Genomic DNA, 18989 nt, shown 5'->3' with positions numbered 1-18989 from the left:
AGAAATTACATTTTCGAAAAAACCCAAATAATGTTGTAATTTTATCTCTTGAGTTTTTTTAGACACTTTTATTTATTTTTAAATGATTGTTTTATAAAATATTTATAATATTTTTAAATATTTATTTAATAAATTTAATTTATATACATGATCAATGTAAATAATTTTTGTACTGTTTAAAAATCACAATCATTAATCGTTATATTATTATAAATGTTTAAACTACTAAACTTTGTACACATTACATTGCATAACTAAAACAAAAATAATAAATTTTAAAATAAATTTAATTTATATGTACAATTACTTAAATTACATTGCATAACTATTAAAGTTTTATTTGATTAATAAAAACAAAAATAATAAATTTTAAAATGAATTTAATTTATATGTACAATTACTTAAATTTTTAAATGATAACAATTAAACTCTTTAAAAATAAAATAAAATATGATTCATATATTTTATTTTAGTTCGTTTAAATTCTTTTTATACAAAATAATTTCATTCTAAACGTGTCAGATAAATACATATATGAAAAAAAATTTGAATTTTAATCTTTACGTTGAATTCAACCCCGTTGCTGAAATTTATTAGAAAAAAAATGAGATTATAGACTATTTATAAGAGTGTAAAATTAATTTATGTTTTTACAATTTTTAAACTCGTGGAAAATAAGACTAATAGGTGGGTAAGTTTTGTCCTTTTATTTCATCTGAAAACGACGTGGAGTGACCGGAACAAAACTCACTGTTTCAATTGGAGTGACGAGGACATGGATCCCTTTTTTATGGCAAAGAAAGTTACGCATCAAATAAATTTCAATTAAAATTAAAATAAAATCTATAATGTAATGTAACAGTAATAATACTAACAACTACCATTTAATTTCTATTATATGCATTTGATTATCTTCAATTGATTTCTTCTCTAGATTCTCAATTCCTTGTTCGATACATTCATTCATATTGAAACTCAAACAATACGTTTCTAATTTAATTTCAGGGTTGGTACTGTACGAGTACCAATTGAGGATTGAAATTAGGGTTTTTGTTTGATTTAATTAAATTAATAATTTTATGTGAAAGAAGAAAAAATGGATCGAGAGATTGGTGAGTGAAATTGAAGGTGGGATTGTGTTCTTGTATGGAAACACGTAGCCGGAAGAGGGCGGAGGGTTCCTCAACTGCCCCTTCATCATCATCGACGACGCCTCGCACCACTCGTTCAACTTCAACAAAGCGCACTCGTCTTTCTTCGATCTCTAATTCAACCTCTGTTGCTGTTAACACTCGTTCTCGTTCATCAATGGATTCTCACCCCGCTAACGAATCTTCCTCCGGTTCGCGCCGTGATCGCCGCGGTAAGAATCACTCCGACAGGGATAATTCCGATAAAGGTAAGGAGAAAGAACACGATGTTAGGGTTAGGGATGGTGACCGAGATCAAGAGCGAAGCTTGGTCGGATTAAACTTGATTATCGGAGGTAATGGTGGTGCCGGTGATGACGATGATGAGAATGATGATGACAGTGATGGTGAAGCCGGGATCTTCCACGAGAATTTAACGTCTGCTAGTAGTGCTCTTCAGGGGCTTCTTCGGAAACTCGGTGCTGGATTCGATGATCTAATTCCGGTGGGTGGTGGTTCATCATCTTCTTCTCATCAGAATGGGAGGCTGAAGATAATTCTGTCCGAGTTGCGTGCCGATGGGGAAGAAGGTAGACAGGTTGAGGCATTGACGCAGTTATGTGAAATTCTTTCTATTGGCACTGAAGATTCTCTCAGCACGTTTTCCGTTGATTCATTTGTTCCTGTGTTGGTGGGGTTGCTTAACCATGAGGGCAACCCTGATATCATGCTTCTAGCTGCAAGGGCTCTAACTCATCTCTGTGATGTGCTCCCTTCATCTTGTGCTGCTGTTGTGCATTATGGTGCTGTGCCAATGTTCTGTGCCAGATTGCTTACCATAGAGTATATGGATTTGGCCGAGCAGGTATTTTTTTCCTAATCAATCACTTTTTACATCATACACTCATAGATAATTTGTTATTTTATTGAGAATTTGGGACAAAAGTAACATGTTTTATGTTGAATTATTTTTAGAAATTTGTTTTATGAGGATTCTAAGTCATTGTTTGTGTTGGTTTCTATTGTCAAGCATAGAGTGTGCTTTGTTTTACTAGCAAGTGAGTTTGATGATGACTTACGTGCCTTGAAAGTTTACTACTTGGTAGACGTTATGCTACTCTATGCTTGTTTGGTCTTGACCTCTAATGCGTGTGATTGTTGACATGAACAGTCACTTCAAGCACTCAAGAAGATTTCTCAGGAGCACCCTACTGCTTGTCTTCGAGCCGGTGCTCTGATGGCCGTGCTTTCTTATTTGGACTTCTTCTCGACTGGAGTTCAGGTAGCTCATCAATGAAATCCTTACATCTAGAGGATTTTTATAATCTTCAATAGCCACAATTCATTTTGTGATTACTATCATTAATCAGTAAACCTATATGGACATAATTACATGTTTCAGAGGGTGGCATTGTCAACTGCTGCTAATATGTGCAAGAAGCTTCCTTCTGATGCGGCTGACTTTGTGATGGAAGCTGTTCCTCTCTTGACGAATCTCCTTCAGTATCATGATTCCAAGGTAAGGTCAATTTTGTTATCATACTTTAAATAAATGGACACTAAACCGTCCTTGATACTTCTACGTTTTTAAGGAAATTTTGTTTGTGAAATTGTGATTGCTTTAGCGGATGCTGTCAATAATCTAATGATGTATTCATATTAAGATGATATGGTAGAGAAAAAAAATCTAGAAGATGATGAGAGAGATGAGTTGAATATGAAGTTCTACTATGAGTGGTCCAATCAATACAGAATCACAGTTTCTACATATAGAGGTGAGTTACGGGATAACGGAATCCACTAGTTTGTTATGTTAGTCAGTCTAGCTCCCAGCAGTTAGACATAGTTGAGTCTAGATGAATCTGGATAGTCTAATTCTACTTTCTGCACTTTGTTGAAGTCCTGGGGTTTTAGATAAAAGAAGGAATAGAAAGAATTTAAGACTTTGAAATATGATTGGTGATTTGATGATAGCCTCAGGAGTCAGGATTCATTTGACAGCTGTTTAACAATACTAAAGTGGCTAGGACATAAACTAGCCCACTTTGTTCACCAATTAGTTGATTTCAGGTATAGTTTGGCGGCATATTGTAATACACCCGCAACAGACCTGGTCATATTAAGATCAAATAGGTAATTTGCAACTTCTTTAGGATAATTTGCTGCTACCAACCACAGGAGAAGATATAGGATTCTGCCCCTATGATATTTGTTCAGCTAGAAGATTACAGATGCATTTAGTTTGAGTGACTAGAAGTGATCCATCTGAGAGACATGACCTTAATTCCTTAGAAAGTAGTCAAGATCCCCAAGCAAAAATAGAATTAGTTGGAGTGCTTATCTTATAAATGAGTGGAGTTGAATTTCGTGTGATAACAATGTGTCAATGATAACTACAGAAACTAGGATGGAGGCAACGAAAATAGCTTGTGAGTAAAGAACGAGAAAAGGAACACGGCGTAACAGTATTCAATTAATTAAGTATTAAATTCTAAGATCAAAGTTGGTATCGGATATATATAAAAAAAGCAGCTTGATTGTCACCAAGGAACAAGTGACTTAGTGGCATGTGTGCCAAGGTCCCAGCGTGAGTTCGATCCAGACCTGCTGCATTTTCAATTTTTTTACAAATAATAGAAAGTCAATCTTTGAACCGGACCAAGCCAATTCCCACCAGTTTAACTGAGTTTTGACCGGTTCAAATGCTTGGCTGATTTGATACCACGGCTGCTCTGGTTTTTGGAACACCGGAAATTAGAATCAAGTGGTGAAGGAAAATAAGTCGAAAATGAGACATGAATAGTCTGACTCTAGTTTGTTCCCTATGATGGTCTGGTTAGGACCTTCTAACGGTGCAAGTTGATGAATGTTTTTCTTAGAATTTTGGATGCACCAACTCGACCCCAAAAACTAACTCAAGAGATTAGGATTGCTCTATTCTTATATAAGAATACTACTTTAACGGTTTAATCATATCTATCTAGTTGATGAGAGATCCCAACACCCTCCGTGCCCTAGACCGGACATATAGAGCATTGACAGATTAAAATTGTCCCGACAACAGATCTATGATATGCTTCAATACTTTCTCTAAATTGGGCTAACACTAAGTCAACCGCAAAAGCTAGCTCAAGAAGAGGTGAGGATTACCCAACCCTTACAAGGACTACTTTGGTCATATCTTTAGTCGATATGGGATCAATAGGTTTAACATTAAATGTCACGTGAAGAGAGGCTCTGGAATTGAGGTACCAGTGTTGATGGTGACAACCAAAATTTGCAACCATAGCATGAGGAGGCTGAAATCAAGAATCAGCTGGTCCAGCTGCTGGATGTGTGGAGCCAAAGGTAAAAGTAAGGACTGAAGACCTAAATTGTTTCTTCGAGAACTAGGACCTCTACACCAATAAACTGAGGAAAAATTAGAGGATGGGGCAAAGTATGCAGGACACCGAACCAGCTTGCTGCACTACATAGGCGTGAGGTAGATTAGAGGAATAGGAGTGCTTGTTAGATGCCACATCAGTGAGATTAACAGAACTGTCATCAGACAAAGATTTCTGATGAAAGTTTTCAATCTGTACTTCATGTACCAAGAGCAAGGCTTCAATCTTTTCGAATTGAAAAGATTCAAATTTTCTGCCGATGAGAATTACAATTGATTCATACTCCTTTGGAAGGATCACATTTAGTTCTTCCTATGGTGAGACTGGGTCTCCAATGGCGAATAGAGAATCAACAATAGCTTTCACTCTGAGAAGAAATTCTGGGAGAGTATGATCATGCAGCTTGGTGCTGGAAAGAGATGATTGCAACAAGGACAAAAGCAGTGAGTCCTGTCGCTCCCAAGCAAGATAAGCTTTACATACTTTGCCAATGTCACACTGTTGTTCAAAGTTAAATTTGTCTGGAATTATGAGATTGTCAAGATGTTGCAATCAATACCTTTGATTACTGATGTGACTTGTTTGTTTCCGTCACATGAGAAAATTTTCATCATCCAGTATTTCTGAAGATGCGTGGCAGCGTCGGAGGTCACTGGAGTGGTCAGTGAAGATGTGATGAAGCAGAAGATTTACTGGCACACAGTGTTCAGATTTTTAAACAACCGCCATGTGCAGTTTGTGAAGGAATGCTTGCCACGGCGGCGCCATTGCAGCCTATGGCGTGTTTATATGGCAGATTTGTGGCCTTCCGCCATCAACAACACTGCTGGCAGGTGAATAATTAAGGGAGGAACATGCAGCAACGGAGTTTCTGCAATGGAGGATAAGGAGGCGGTGATGGATAATTTTCTGACACCATGGATTCTGATCAGATATAGGCTTTTGATACTCCCTATGGACTCATTTATAAGCAAAAATACCAATTTTCTTGATTTCATGTAAAAATAAAATATACTAACTTACCCCTAATTATAATTGTCATATCCTAACATCCTAACAACATTAAGAAATTAATTTAAGGGTATTTTTGGAATAATAACACTAAACGTGCCAACATAAGTTGACATTTGCTTATATTTGAGTCCATGAAATGTAGACAATTTTTTGCTTGTAATTGAATCCGGAGGGAGTACCATGTTAAGATGTTGACAGAAAAATTCTAGAACAGAAATAGTCAGAAGTTGTATTGCGAGTGATCCAATTAATATTTAGAATCACACGTCATATATAATTATTATATATAGAGGTGAATTAAGGGATTATAGAATAAACTAGTCTGCTATGGATAGTTATAAGTCTAACTGACAGCCAGACAGAAGAATATATGTCAGTCTGGATAGTCTAATTCTACTCTACTGTGCTAAATTATATACTCCAATAGTTCACAATATTCAATTTTGAATTTTGTAGGTTCTCGAGCACGCCTCCATTTGTTTGACTCGAATAGCTGAAGCATTTGCGTCATCACCAGACAAGTTAGATGAATTGTGCAATCATGGACTGGTAGCACAAGCTGCGTCTCTCATTTCTACTAGTAGTTCTGGAAGTGGCCAGGCTTCTCTCGGCACATCAACATATACTGTACGTGTAGTCTTTGCTAGTGTTAAATCTAATGTCTTTATTTGTGATGGGGTGTACCCTTGATTTCACTGACATGTACAGGGTTTGATCCGACTTCTTTCCACGTGTGCAAGTGGGTCCTCTCTTGGAGCTAAAACATTGTTTCTCCTCGGAATTAGTGGCATTCTTAAAGATACACTATCTGGTTCTGGAGTTTCGTCCAATACCTCTGTTTCACCTGCATTGAGTAGGCCAGCAGATCAGGTATAGCACACTTTGGCGTTCATTTGGTCAATTAAATTTACCGTTTCTTTATGGTTCATTACATTGATTGTGAAATTAAACACACCACTCGAATCTTGAAAAAAATTAGTTCTCTTATGTGAAGAGATGAAGCTGTTCTAATCTTCTTTTCTAATAAATAGATATTTGAGATTGTGAATCTGGCAAATGAGCTTCTGCCTCCGTTGCCTCAAGGAACTATGTCTTTTCCAGTCATCTCCAATGTCTTTTTGAAAGGCCCCATTCTGAAAAACTCTCCTGCTAACAATTCTGGGACTCCAGAAGACTCAAATGGAAATGTTCAGGAGATATCAGCTCGAGAGAAAATACTAAATGATCAGCCTGAGTTACTTCAGCAATTTGAGATGGACCTCCTCCCAGTTTTGATGCAGGTTCAATTTTGGAATTTGGTTTATTGTAATGATGTTCTACTTTTGCTTTGTAGATTATAAAAAATAAAAAACTTTGGTTCTTCTATATTTCTCTTTTGCTTATAAATTTCTCCTTCTTGTTGACTGATCAATAATACTGACTTTCTTTTCAAATAGATATATGGTTCCAGCGTTAGTGGTCCTGTTCGCCACAAATGTCTCTCTGTCATTGGAAAATTGATGTATTTCAGCACTGCTGAGATGATCCAGTCTTTGTTGAGTGTGACAAATATATCAAGGTATTAGAACTTTAATTAGGTTGCAGTCACTCTATTCTCTGTAGACAACTCATGCATTGTCTCTATGATGTAGTTTCTTAGCTGGCGTTCTAGCATGGAAAGATCCACATCTTTTGGTTCATGCCTTGCAAATTGCAGAAATTCTTATGGAAAAGCTTCCTGGAACATTCTCTAAGATGTTTGTCAGAGAAGGTGTGGTCCATGCAGTTGACCAACTTATTTCTTCTGGAGAGAAGGATAATGGTTCTGTATTAGGAGCATCTTCTCGCCCTAGCCGCTATCACTTACGCAGTGGTAACTCAAATCCCGATGGAGTTCTCCTAGACGATTTGAAGAGTCCAGTTCCAGCAAATGTGGGCGTGCGACCAAGTTCTGTTGAAACTCCAACAATTAACTCAAGCATTCGGTCATCTGTTAGCTCAGCTGCTAAAGCTTTTAAAGACAAGTACTTTCCTTCTGATCCTGGGGACGTTGAAGTGGGTGTTAGTGATGATCTTTTGCACCTGAAAAATCTTTGCATGAAGTTGAATACTGGTGTTGAAGACAAAAGAGCTAAGGCAAAGGGAAAAGTTAAAGCTTCTGGATTTGGTCAGGAAAATAATTCTGCTAATACAGAAGAATATTTGATTCAGGTGATTTCTGACATGTTAAAGGAGCTTGGCAAAGGAGATGGTGTGTCTACCTATGAATTTATTGGTAGCGGTGTTGTTGAAGCTTTGCTGAATTACCTTTCTTGTGGATATTCCTCTAAACATCGAATCTCCGAAACCAATATGCTCAAGCTTCGCCAACTAGCACTTACGAGGTTTAAGTCATTTGTAGCTGTTGCACTACCTTCTAACACTGACAATGGGGTTGCTGCTCCTATGACTGTCTTGGTTCAGAAGCTTCAAAATGCTTTGTCCTCCTTGGAGCACTTCTCTGTTAGGATGAGTCCGCCATCTCGATCATCTAGTGGAAGTGCACGTCTTTCCTCTGGACTTAGTGCATTATCTCAGCCCTACAAGCTGCGTCTTTGTCGAGCCCAGGGTGAAAAGTCACTTAAGGATTATTCATCCAATATTGTACTGATTGATCCTTTAGCAAGTTTAGCAGCCATCGAGGAGTTTCTCTGGCCTCGTGTCCAGCGTGGTGAATCTGGTCAAAAGTCTAATGTTCCTGCTGGGAAATCGGAATCAGGAACAACTCCAACAGGAGCAGGTGTTTCATCTCCTTCTACTTGTACTCCATCCACTGTCCGTCGTCATTCTACTAGATCAAGAACTTCTGTTAATATAGGAGATACTCCTAGAAAAGAAAAATCTCAAGATAAAACCATGAGCTCATCTAAGGTCAAGGGTAAGGCTGTATTAAAGCCTGCACAGGAGGAAGCAAGAGGGCCCCAAACAAGGAATGCTGCACGGAGAAGAGAAGATCTCAACAAAGATGCTTTCATGAAACCTACAAATGGTGACTCAACATCTGAGGTGGGCTGCTAATATTTGGAATGACTCATGATAATTAAATAGTTTTAGTCTGCATTGGTTTGTCACATAAAATTATTTAATTTTTGTTGGATTATGTTTATCCTTACGCTTATGCTCCTTCCTTCTTCTTGTTAGATGTAAAAAGAATTCATGAGCCTTCTTCACCTATTAGCTTAAGTTTTTCAGGGGTATGTTCTTGATATGGATTTAGAGCCTCTATAGCCTAGTGGCTACTAGTTTGATCCATGTCACCCTCATTTTTTGTTATAAAATTGAATTTCAATACAAGTTTGGGTAGACCTGTACTGTACAAGACCCACATTTTTAGCCCAAAGTACTCTTGTGTCAGACTGCTTGTTAGATTTAAAAAACGTTTGTCAGCTTTTGGCAGATCTGATTTTTGTTTACATGGGCATAGCATAATAACCCCAACAAAGATTACCTTAAGAAAGAGTTTCTGCAGTGCAGAGTTCCCATAGAATATTATGCTCTTCCCTGAAATCACTACATTTAACTGTTGTCCGAACCTGCAAGATTATTATAATCACCTATAACTTATGCATCCCTCATCTAATAAATTACTTATAATCACTAGACTTTGAGAATTTTTGTTGAGTTGTTTTTATCCATAACTAACTTTTGTTTATGTGGAAAATTTTATGCCCAAGTCTAGTCGATGCATTTAATTGATGATGGCTTTTACTGGCATGCATTAAGTGGCTTGGACTGTTTAAGTACTTTCTATCCTTGACATTTTTTTTGGATGCTTTTGTGAGCTAGGATGAAGAATTGGTTATATCTCCTGTTGAGATTGATGATGATTTGGTGATTGAAGATGATGATATTTCTGATGATGATGAAGATGACGACGACGACGACCATGAAGATGTATGTTTCTTCTTCTTCTTTGTCTGCTAAGATCTTAGCCTACTGCCATGGTTGTTATTATCATATTAGTATGTCATTCAAACTGTTAGATTTCTGTTAACATCATCTATAGTTTTCTGACTTGTCTATTTTTGTTTTTATTCATATCTTGCCATTATGTAACTACTTCCAGTGATATTGTTCTTTTTATCTTGGGGGGAGGGGTCATTTCGTCTTTTGGTCTAGAATGAATAGTTTCAAGAGATGAGAGAATTAAGAATACCCACTAGAAATACTAATCCAATCCATAATGATGTACTGGAAAATACAACATTTTTGTTACTTGACCAACCATCAGGAGAAGCAAATACAGCAGGTACACTAATCAATAAAATGGATGAAGTAGCAATGAATGCAAAAACAGCTAATTGAAAAGCAATAGTCATGTTCTAATCCTCCAATTTACCAACAAAAGAACTATACCATTTGATTTCCCACCCCTTAAAAAATTTCTAATGTAATAAAAAATGCATTATGGAGGGTTTTATCATGAATCCATTGATTTTATATGACACCCCCTTTTGAGGCAAGGACCGAGGAGTAGCTTTTGTTTTTTTTTTACTTTAGAATAAGGGCTTGCTGGACCATGCATACATATACGGACAGAGAACTAGATAATAGATTCACATTGGATATCTTTACCGTTTATCTATAGATAGAGAAAAAGGGTATTAGTTTGTATGATCATGTTCTATTGAGTGGAATAAAGGCAAAATAGAAATTAGTTTTTGGAGAAGTGGTTGATAGCTCTGGTCTTGAAAACCGGTATAGTTTGAAACAAAGAACTATCGAGGGTTTGATTCAAATCCCCCTATTCTTTTTCTTGGTGAATGATTTCATTTTATTTTATTGGTTTAGATTGGCTTGGTTTTTTGGGGATCGACTACGTGGTGATGATATAGCGGAGCCCCAAAAAAGATTAGATATAAATGAATTGAAAAAACAAATACTTTTTCAATATGATTTGCTCAATTCAACCCAATATGTATACTAAAATCAAAGTGATTCCTACGTCAAGCATTGGATTTCATGTCTCAATTAAGAGGAGTCATGGAAAGGACAGTCTCAAAATCTCGATCAATTCCGTTTTCAAATTCTGTGGCAGCTGTGTGAGCTCTTCTCGTGTTCCATAAATGACCTACAAATAGGAAGAATTCTAGAACAAAATGAGAAGTAGCTAACCAACTTCCAGGAGAGACATAATTGACTGCATTAATCTCTGTAGCTATGCCAACGAGATTTAAAGAACCTAAAGGAGCATGAGTCATATATTCCACGGAACGACGTTCTTGCCAAGGCTGTATGCCTGTTTTCAGTCTACTCAAGTCCAAACCATTAGGACCCCTTAGAGGGAGCACACAGATCCCAAAAACGCATAGTTTCTCCCCCAAAATTAACTTCCCCGACCGGGGAATGCATTAGATATTTCTGACAATACTTTCTTTTTCTAGTGTTGTTGTTTCTTTTTATCTTTTTCCTCTCAATACTTCCTTCGTTCCATGATGTTTAAGGTTAGTGCATTCATAGTAAGAATTATTTAATTGATGTAGAATATTATTGTATATATACTAAAATACTTTATTTTTGTCTTAGAAAAGATGGTAAATACCACCATAATTAACTCACACTACTGCGAAGTCCCGAGTTCAAACTCAATCTAGCAATATTGACATTTGCCAGTTGAGCTAGGAATTAAGGACCTTTATTAATAATCTGCTATAAGAACTTGTGCAAATCTAACGCTGTCAATCTATCTATAACCCTCTTTATTTTATTTGAAATAATTATGTTCGAATATTATAAAATATCTTATAATATCTTTTGTATTATATTAGAGTATCTCAAGTTATCTCTTAAGATGAGTTTTCATATTACTTACTATTGTCATGATTTGTTTCCTAACTATTGTAATAACCCGTTTCATGCATGGGTTAATGTTAACTTTGAATATTTTTTTTAGAATGTGTCAAAAACTATAAATTAATTGATTTATTTCAATAGATAATAAAGCATATCAACTGTTATTTACTAATCATTATTTTCCATTGCAAATCATTGGTTGAGGACCTTGTTATTTACTAAGTTTAAAATATATATGCATACATTTTAAGATCATAATTAATAAACATTTTAAAATGTTAAATCAGTTGAAGGCACACGGTTTGCAATCAAATTTATTAAAATATTAACTTTGAAATGATATTTTTCCACTTTGACATTGCAATTCTCTAACAAATATTAAAATTATTACATTATCATATGTATTATCCAAAAGAATTATTTCATGGATAAAAAGAATGAATATAACAATTTATCCCACTTGATTTTAAAATATGATTATGGTATAATAACAATTAAATAGGAAAAAGTAATGATGATAATAACTAAGATAACCCTTATTGGGAAAATCCAAGCCCCCAGTTGGCTAGAGACATGGCCCAAGTAGTGCTTATAAATTATTAGAATATTATAAAATATCTTATAACATCTTTTATATTATATTTTTTAAAAAAGAATAATATATTTTATATTATACTAGAGTATGTCAAGTTATCTGTTAAGGTAGTTTTCATATTACTTCTTTTATCCCTAATTATAAGACCCCTTTTCACCTAGTTATATTATAAGGTAGTTTTCACACACCTTCTATTTATAATGATGCTGCAATAATTACATTCAACGTCTAGGAAGTTGTATTGACTAGGGCTATTAACAATTAACTTAGGATGTTGCACAATGATTGTGAATAATAAAAACTTACACTGAATTTTAACACTCCCCATCAAACTAAAGCTTACTATGCTTTAAACTTGTTACATCAAAACATTTTATCACAAAAATTGAAACTAAGTTTGACAACTATTGTACTAGTTTGAGAAGAGAAGGCACCATCAATAATTCATGTGTGGGAATAGAGTCACCATCGGATTGATCGTCGGTGGGAATATCCTTGGATTGTCTGAGTGAATGGTCCTCACGACCTTGTCCTTGGAACCAAGTTCTCAAAGCAGCAGCCAAGCCTGCCTTATTGGCAAAACCAACCAATTTTTCGCAAGGAATGAGCGAGAGAATAGTGAAAATAAAAGCGCAAGAAAAAAGCAACATCAGATACAGTGCGGAGGGCGGGAATTGAAAGATGAGAGGTTACTGAAAAATCACCAAATGATGACTAGATCCGCAGAGGGCCGTCCGTGACAGCCTACGATGAAATATGGTTGTCAGAGACAGGTGCACGCATGGGTTTGGTGGAGGCGCGTGGGACGCAAACGCCGAGAAGGTGGACAATCGTGACGGCGCGTGCAGTGTCTGTTGGCGACGAGAAGAGCACTGTCATGCTCGCCAAAGGATTGAGCAGTGATGTGTGGTGGTTTTGGACAGTGGATCTCACTGGAAAAGGTGCAGCTGGTGTTGGCACAACTGTAAGAATGTTAAAAAGGACAGAACTGTGGAAAAACTATGAAAAACGGTGGTTATGGTGCTGTCGGGGAAAATGCCGCTGGCGGCAACGGTAGTGAAGCATAGAGATAGGTCAAAGTCAGAACTTGCTCTGATGCCATGTAAAATATGAGAAATTTATGTGTCTTTTGTGTGTCTTATGAGATCACACACCTTCTATTTAATATTTATTATGATGTTGCAATAATTACATTCAACACATAGGAAGTTGTATTGACTAGGACTACTAACAATTAGTCTAGGATGTTGCACAATCAAAAAAAATAAAAACATACACTGAATTTTATATCAATCATTATAGAGATAAATACGTAAAAGTAACAACCTTTTTAACAAATTTATTACCACGACTACTTTTCTTAATACTCGTTAAATGTGTTGGAGGGTCTTATAATAAGGGACAGTGGGAGTACTTATTATTGTAATGATTTGTTTCTTGATTTCCCTATTTAGTTAAGATCAAGTATATCTATCTCTATAAATAAGGATTAGTGTTAGTCATTTGTATCAAATCTAAATGTGTAGAGTTTCATACTTAGGGAAACTCGGCAGCGAAATAGTGATGGGACATGTCATGGTCCATGGATGACAATACCATTCTGCTACCATGTTGAAGTTTATGCTTTTAGATAAAGAGAGAGGAGAAAGAATAAAGACATCAAAATCTGATTATGGTTGGTGATGGATGATTATATACAAAAAGACCTTTGTATACTAATTAAAGACTCCAAATTAAATAGGGAAACACATCGTACTAGTAATAGTAACTCAGATAATATGGAAACTATTTTCTAAGATATTAAGATAGGAAACTAATCATGAGATAATCTCAAATATTCTAAAATAATATCAAGATAATATAAGATATTCTGATGTCTTCTAACAACACCAAAAGAAAAAATGAGAACATCAATAGTTCGAGAACTGAGGGAGTATTTGTATTTAATAAACTTTATCAAACTTAAATGCAATTAATGTGTATTTTAGTAGTCATTGTTATCATGATCATTCGTACTTTTACCACCATTGGAAATCTCATTCGTCTCATCACATTCATCCCCATATAGATAAAAGAAGGGGGGAGAAAAGAATAAATGTAATTATAGTGAAATAGACCCTTAGCTTGTTGTAATTTTTTTATGCAGGTGCTGAGGGATGATTCTCTTCCTGTTTGCTCTCCTGACAAAGTACATGATGTGAAATTGGGTGACCCAGCTGAAGGGAGTACTGTAGCTGCGGCAACAAGTGATAGCCACACTAATGTAGCTTTAGGTTCTAGCAGCAAAGCTGGTACAGCCAGGGAATCTGACTCTGCCAATTTTAGAAGTGGCCATTCATCTAGCTCAAGGGGGGCAACGTCATTTGCTGCTGCTGCCATGGCTGGACTTGGATATGCTAATAGCAGAGGTTTCAGGGGTGGCAGAGATAGGCACGGACGACTGTTGTTTGGAAGTTCTAATGATCCTCCAAAATTGATTTTTTCTGCTGGTGGGAAACAGCTCAATAGAAATCTGACTGTATATCAGGCAGTTCAAAGACAGTTTGTGCTAGATGAAGACGATGATGATAGGTTTGCTAGAAGTGATTTTGCTTCCGGTGATGGAAGTAGTCCATGGGGTGAAATGTACACCATCACTTATCAGAGGGCAGCAAACGAGAAGGATAGGGACCCTACTGGAGAATCAAGTTCAAATACTTCAAATGCTGCTAAATCTGGTTCGGCCTCTAATTCCAGTTCTGAAGCTAAGTTGCATCATACGTCAGTTCTAGACGGTATATTGCAGGGAGAATTGCCCTGTGATCTAGAAAAGTCTAATCCTACCTACAATATTCTGGCACTACTACGTGTGCTAGAAGGTTTGAACCAGCTTGCACCTCGTCTGAGGGCCCAAATGCTTAATGATAGTTTTGCCGAGGGAAAAATCTCTGATTTAGATGAGCTAGGTGTTACCACTGGTGCTAGGGTGTTTCCAGAGGAATTTGTCAATAGCAAGCTTACCCCAAAATTGGCCCGGCAAATACAGGATGCAATTGTACTGTGCAGTGGCGGTCTTCCCTCATGGTGTAACCAGTTGACTAAAGCATGCCCTTTCTTGTTTCCTTTTGAGACTCGACGACAGTACTTTTATTCAACTGCTTTTGGATTATCTCGTGCACTCTATCGACTCCAGCAGCAGCAAGGTGCTGATGGTCTTGGATCAACAACTGAAAGAGGGATGAGAGTTGGGAGATTGCAGCGCCAAAAGGTTCGCGTATCACGAAATCGCATTTTGGATTCTGCTGCAAAAGTTATGGAGATGTATTCTAGCCAAAAAGCTGTACTTGAAGTAGAATATTTTGGTGAAGTTGGCACTGGTCTGGGTCCCACCCTTGAGTTTTATACAATTCTAAGTCACGACTTACAAAAAGCTGGATTGCAAATGTGGAGATCTTATTTTTCCGAGAAACATAAAATGGAAGTTGATGGAGATGAGAAGAAAATGAAAAACAGTGAAGGCTCTAGCCCTAATGTTGCTGGAGATGGGGAATTAGTTCAAGCTCCTCTGGGGTTGTTTCCTCGGCCATGGCCTACAAGTTGTGATGTATCGGAGGGTAGCCAGTTTACAAAAGTGGTTGAGCGTTTTCGGATGCTAGGCCGTGTGATGGCTAAAGCTCTTCAAGATGGACGACTATTGGATCTGCCATTCTCAGTGGCATTTTATAAGCTTGTTCTTGGTCAAGTGTGTAATTGTTTAATATTATGTCTTAACCATTTACATATGCATCTTCAACTTATATCGCAGCTTATTCTATCTATATATCTAACCTTCAATTTGTTTTAGGATCTTGATTTGCACGACATTCTTTTCATTGATGCGGAGCTTGGGAAGACATTGCAAGAGTTGAATGCCATTGTTCGGCGCAAGCATCATATAAAATCCATTGGTGGTAGTGCTACTGATGCAAACACTAACTTTGTTTTTCGTGGCACCCAAATTGAAGATCTCTGCTTGGACTTTACACTTCCTGGCTATCCAGAATACATATTGAAACCAGGAGATGAAATAGTATGCAGTTAAACTCTCAGCAAGTTTATACATTTTGGTTTGTGTTATTTAAATCTTTCAACTTCCTGTTGAATTCTCAGGTTGATATCAACAATTTGGAGGAGTATGTATCCTTGGTGGTTGACGCAACTGTCAAGACTGGAATCATGCGACAAATGGAAGCATTCAGAACAGGGTTTAACCAGGTTGTACGCTAAGATCAATTTAGCTTTAACAGTGTGCATATGGCACGTGTGTTTTTCCCTAAATAAGCCCCCTCTTCCCTTTTCAAGTGCAAAGTATCTCGCATCAACATTTTCATAGTTTATATATGCTACCAACCTTTTTCCTCTTGGTTTTCTTCTCCTAACAATTTTAGTTAGATATCATGGAGCACTCATCCTTCTGCTTTAGTTGCTAGGCTTTTGAATTAGAGCATTTGAGTTTACTTGGTGCATGGTTAGGAGGTGTTCTGTTTCACTAGAGATCATTAGGTATTTTAGTGATATCTTAAACTGGTGAGTACTTATTGGATCTATATCTCATGAATATTTCAATAGGAAGCTTATTAGATATAGATTACTGTTTTCTTACTTATGTTGGCTCCCTACAACCAAGGCACAAACCCGATTTTCCCGGCACAAAAATTAATTTGCCGCATTCAGTTGTTGAATATCAAACATAGACATTCTGAAGATATTGTCTTCGAAATTAGTGGAAGATAGTGGTTGTACTATGTTCCTCTTTTCGGATGACACTTGAGAGGAGGAGAATGTTGTTGGGCAGTAGTTATAAATTTGGCTCATTACTAACAGTTTTTTACTTGCACATGTGTGCTGTTCAATGCAGGTTTTTGACATTTCATCTTTACAAATTTTTACTCCCCAAGAACTGGATAATTTGCTTTGCGGTCGCAGAGAGTTGTGGGAGGTGATTTTTTTATTTCCAAATTTCATCATTGCTTTCAACAATAATTAAAATCCTAGAACCTGTCATCAAGATTGTAAGTTTTCTGCAGGGAGAGACACTTGCTGAGCATATAAAATTCGACCATGGATACACTGCTAAGAGCCCTGCTATTGTTAATGTATGATTATTTTCCTCATGTTAAGAACTACCGTGTATTATGGGAAATTTGGGCTAGTTGTATTTGATGCATATCCTGCTGGGTGCTATTTTCAGTTACTTAAAATTATGGGAGAGTTCACTCCAGAACAACAGCGTGCCTTCTGTCAGTTTGTTACTGGTGCGCCTAGGCTGCCACCTGGTGGGCTGGCAGTTCTAAATCCAAAACTAACGATTGTGAGGAAGGTATTAGACATATTTTTCATAAACATGATTTTCTGTTTATAGCTTATGCATGGCTTAATTTTGTATTGGATATCTTTCTCTTGTGCTTTATATTTTCTTTTTTTCATATCATTGGAATGGTTTGTATGCATGTTAATATTTGTTGTAACCTCTGTATTCGTGGCATTTTTTTCCGTCTGGATGCAGCTGTCGTCAACTGCAGTAAATACTTCGTCTATTGGGAATGTGCCTTCAGAATTAGCAGATGATGACTTGCCCAGTGTTATGACATGTGCTAATTACCTGAAGCTTCCTCCTTATTCTACCAAGGTATTGTTAATGTTCTGAAGTGAAATGATTCTTTTGCACACATCTACACGTCATTCCTTGCTCCTTGTTTGGCGTAACCAAAGTTTTGGAATTTGTTTTTCTCATTTTATTATATCCAGAAATGAAAGTGTACCAAAAATACTCCAGTGTCCAAATAACATAGTTGCAGCTTAAAATTGTTGATTAAATTATGATTCTTTTCCAAGTGTACTGATTACATCTCTGATATTGCATCGTTTGGTACTAATCTTTGATGTCGAATATAAAACAGGAAGTTATGTACAAAAAGCTACTCTATGCAATCAGTGAAGGCCAGGGATCCTTTGATTTATCATGAGTTTACCAGAACTAACCAACCTAACCCTGAATGTTAATGGAGGAACCACAGTTTATTCTGGAGACTCGGTTATCTATTGTTTGCATGTACTGTCCTCTGCTTCTAAAATAATGCACTCGTTCTTGATGCTCAATACAAAGTTGTGGTGTAGTTCAGGTTAGTTGATCTTTTATTTCAGTACTCAGTAGGATTTGATCTCTATCTGTTTCTGATATAAACGATTGACTCGATTCTAGATAAATCACATTCTCTCTGTTGCAGCTTATGAACAATTCGTAATTTTTTCTTCAAAGTAATACGGAGGCTCTTTTTTTTTACGAAGTAATAAGATTTCTTCCGTGAATGGCAGTGGAATCAGTTCGCCACATTTTCAAGGTGCAAGGGAATTTAAGGAGCTCTTTTTTCAATTTTATCTGTTAGAACTTGTAAATAAATAGGCATATGAAATTTTGATTTGTTCTTTAAAAGGTTTCATTATTCTGTTTGTAAGTCAAATCATTAGTAATCACATGTAAGAAAAGATGGTAAAGGGAAGAGAAATAATTTGAAATTTTATTCTTTGTGGTCTCATTATTATGTATGTTCCTCTTAGTTCTGACATGAGGAGCTCTATTGTAAAATTTTGTCGTAAGTTTCTTTTTTGCGGAAGGCAATTGGCTGGTTTGAAGCCTTATAATTGTTGATTTCTCTATGTTAGAAATATTTTTTATTTTGGAAAAAATGCATTAAGTTGCTTTGAGTTTTCACTAGAAGACAATTACACTCCCTTAAGTTAACTCCATTAACCTATCTTTAATGATTTAAACAAAAAAGTCCTGGTAATGCCTTTGTTATTGGAATTCATCCCTTACCTTACCTTTCTTATCAGATCGCCATCGCCACTAATGACATGCAATGTAACACCATTTCTGCCATTTGTACTTGAAACCTCACCAAATGGTATTATATTTTTGTCATATTTATTTACGAGTGTATCAAGTTTTCTTCAAAACCATGTTTCATGTGCCAGATTTAAAGTAGATAAATAATGTTTTTCATGAAAAGAAGTTGTGAACATTTTGAACCAGAT

At 36.4% G+C, this 18989-nt stretch overlaps 1 protein-coding gene across 3 annotated transcripts; it reads left to right on the top strand.

The window, feature by feature from the left end:
• Positions 1-883: 883 nt before the first annotated feature.
• Positions 884-18490, top strand: LOC101496442 (E3 ubiquitin-protein ligase UPL3). 3 transcript variants are annotated; one of them, XM_012715995.2, is made up of 18 exons: positions 884-1995; positions 2302-2412; positions 2533-2649; positions 5987-6157; positions 6239-6400; positions 6562-6810; positions 6967-7088; positions 7162-8554; positions 9335-9442; positions 14083-15657; positions 15760-15984; positions 16065-16169; positions 16813-16893; positions 16982-17050; positions 17146-17274; positions 17461-17583; positions 17855-18076; positions 18270-18490. In XM_012715995.2, the coding sequence occupies exons 1-17, from the start codon at positions 1147-1149 to the stop codon at positions 17918-17920; spliced, it is 5655 nt and encodes a 1884-aa protein (XP_012571449.1). In that variant the 5' UTR covers positions 884-1146; the 3' UTR covers positions 17921-18076; positions 18270-18490. The 3 variants fall into 3 exon arrangements, with proteins under 3 accessions (XP_012571449.1, XP_012571447.1, XP_012571448.1); XM_012715993.3 differs by having other exon boundaries at positions 18182-18490; XM_012715994.2 differs by having other exon boundaries at positions 18157-18490.
• The last annotated feature ends 499 nt before the right edge of the window (positions 18491-18989 follow it).

The sequence above is a fragment of the Cicer arietinum genome, unplaced genomic scaffold, assembly GCF_000331145.2.
Source record: "Cicer arietinum cultivar CDC Frontier isolate Library 1 unplaced genomic scaffold, Cicar.CDCFrontier_v2.0 Ca_scaffold_6068_v2.0, whole genome shotgun sequence".
Classification (NCBI taxonomy): domain Eukaryota; kingdom Viridiplantae; phylum Streptophyta; class Magnoliopsida; order Fabales; family Fabaceae; genus Cicer; species Cicer arietinum.
Note: the sequence above shows the minus strand (reverse complement) of the source record. Positions and strands in the feature narration are given on the sequence as shown.

Bases quoted from the DNA above. Each gene is read 5' to 3' on its own strand.
- LOC101496442 (XM_012715995.2), top strand. From the start codon at position 1,147: ATGGAAACACGTAGCCGGAAGAGGGCGGAGGGTTCCTCAACTGCCCCT. The intron at 7,089-7,161 runs GTATTAGAACTT...TCTATGATGTAG, and splicing joins AGTGTGACAAATATATCAAG to TTTCTTAGCTGGCGTTCTAG. The intron at 8,555-9,334 runs GTGGGCTGCTAA...TTTGTGAGCTAG, and splicing joins ATGGTGACTCAACATCTGAG to GATGAAGAATTGGTTATATC.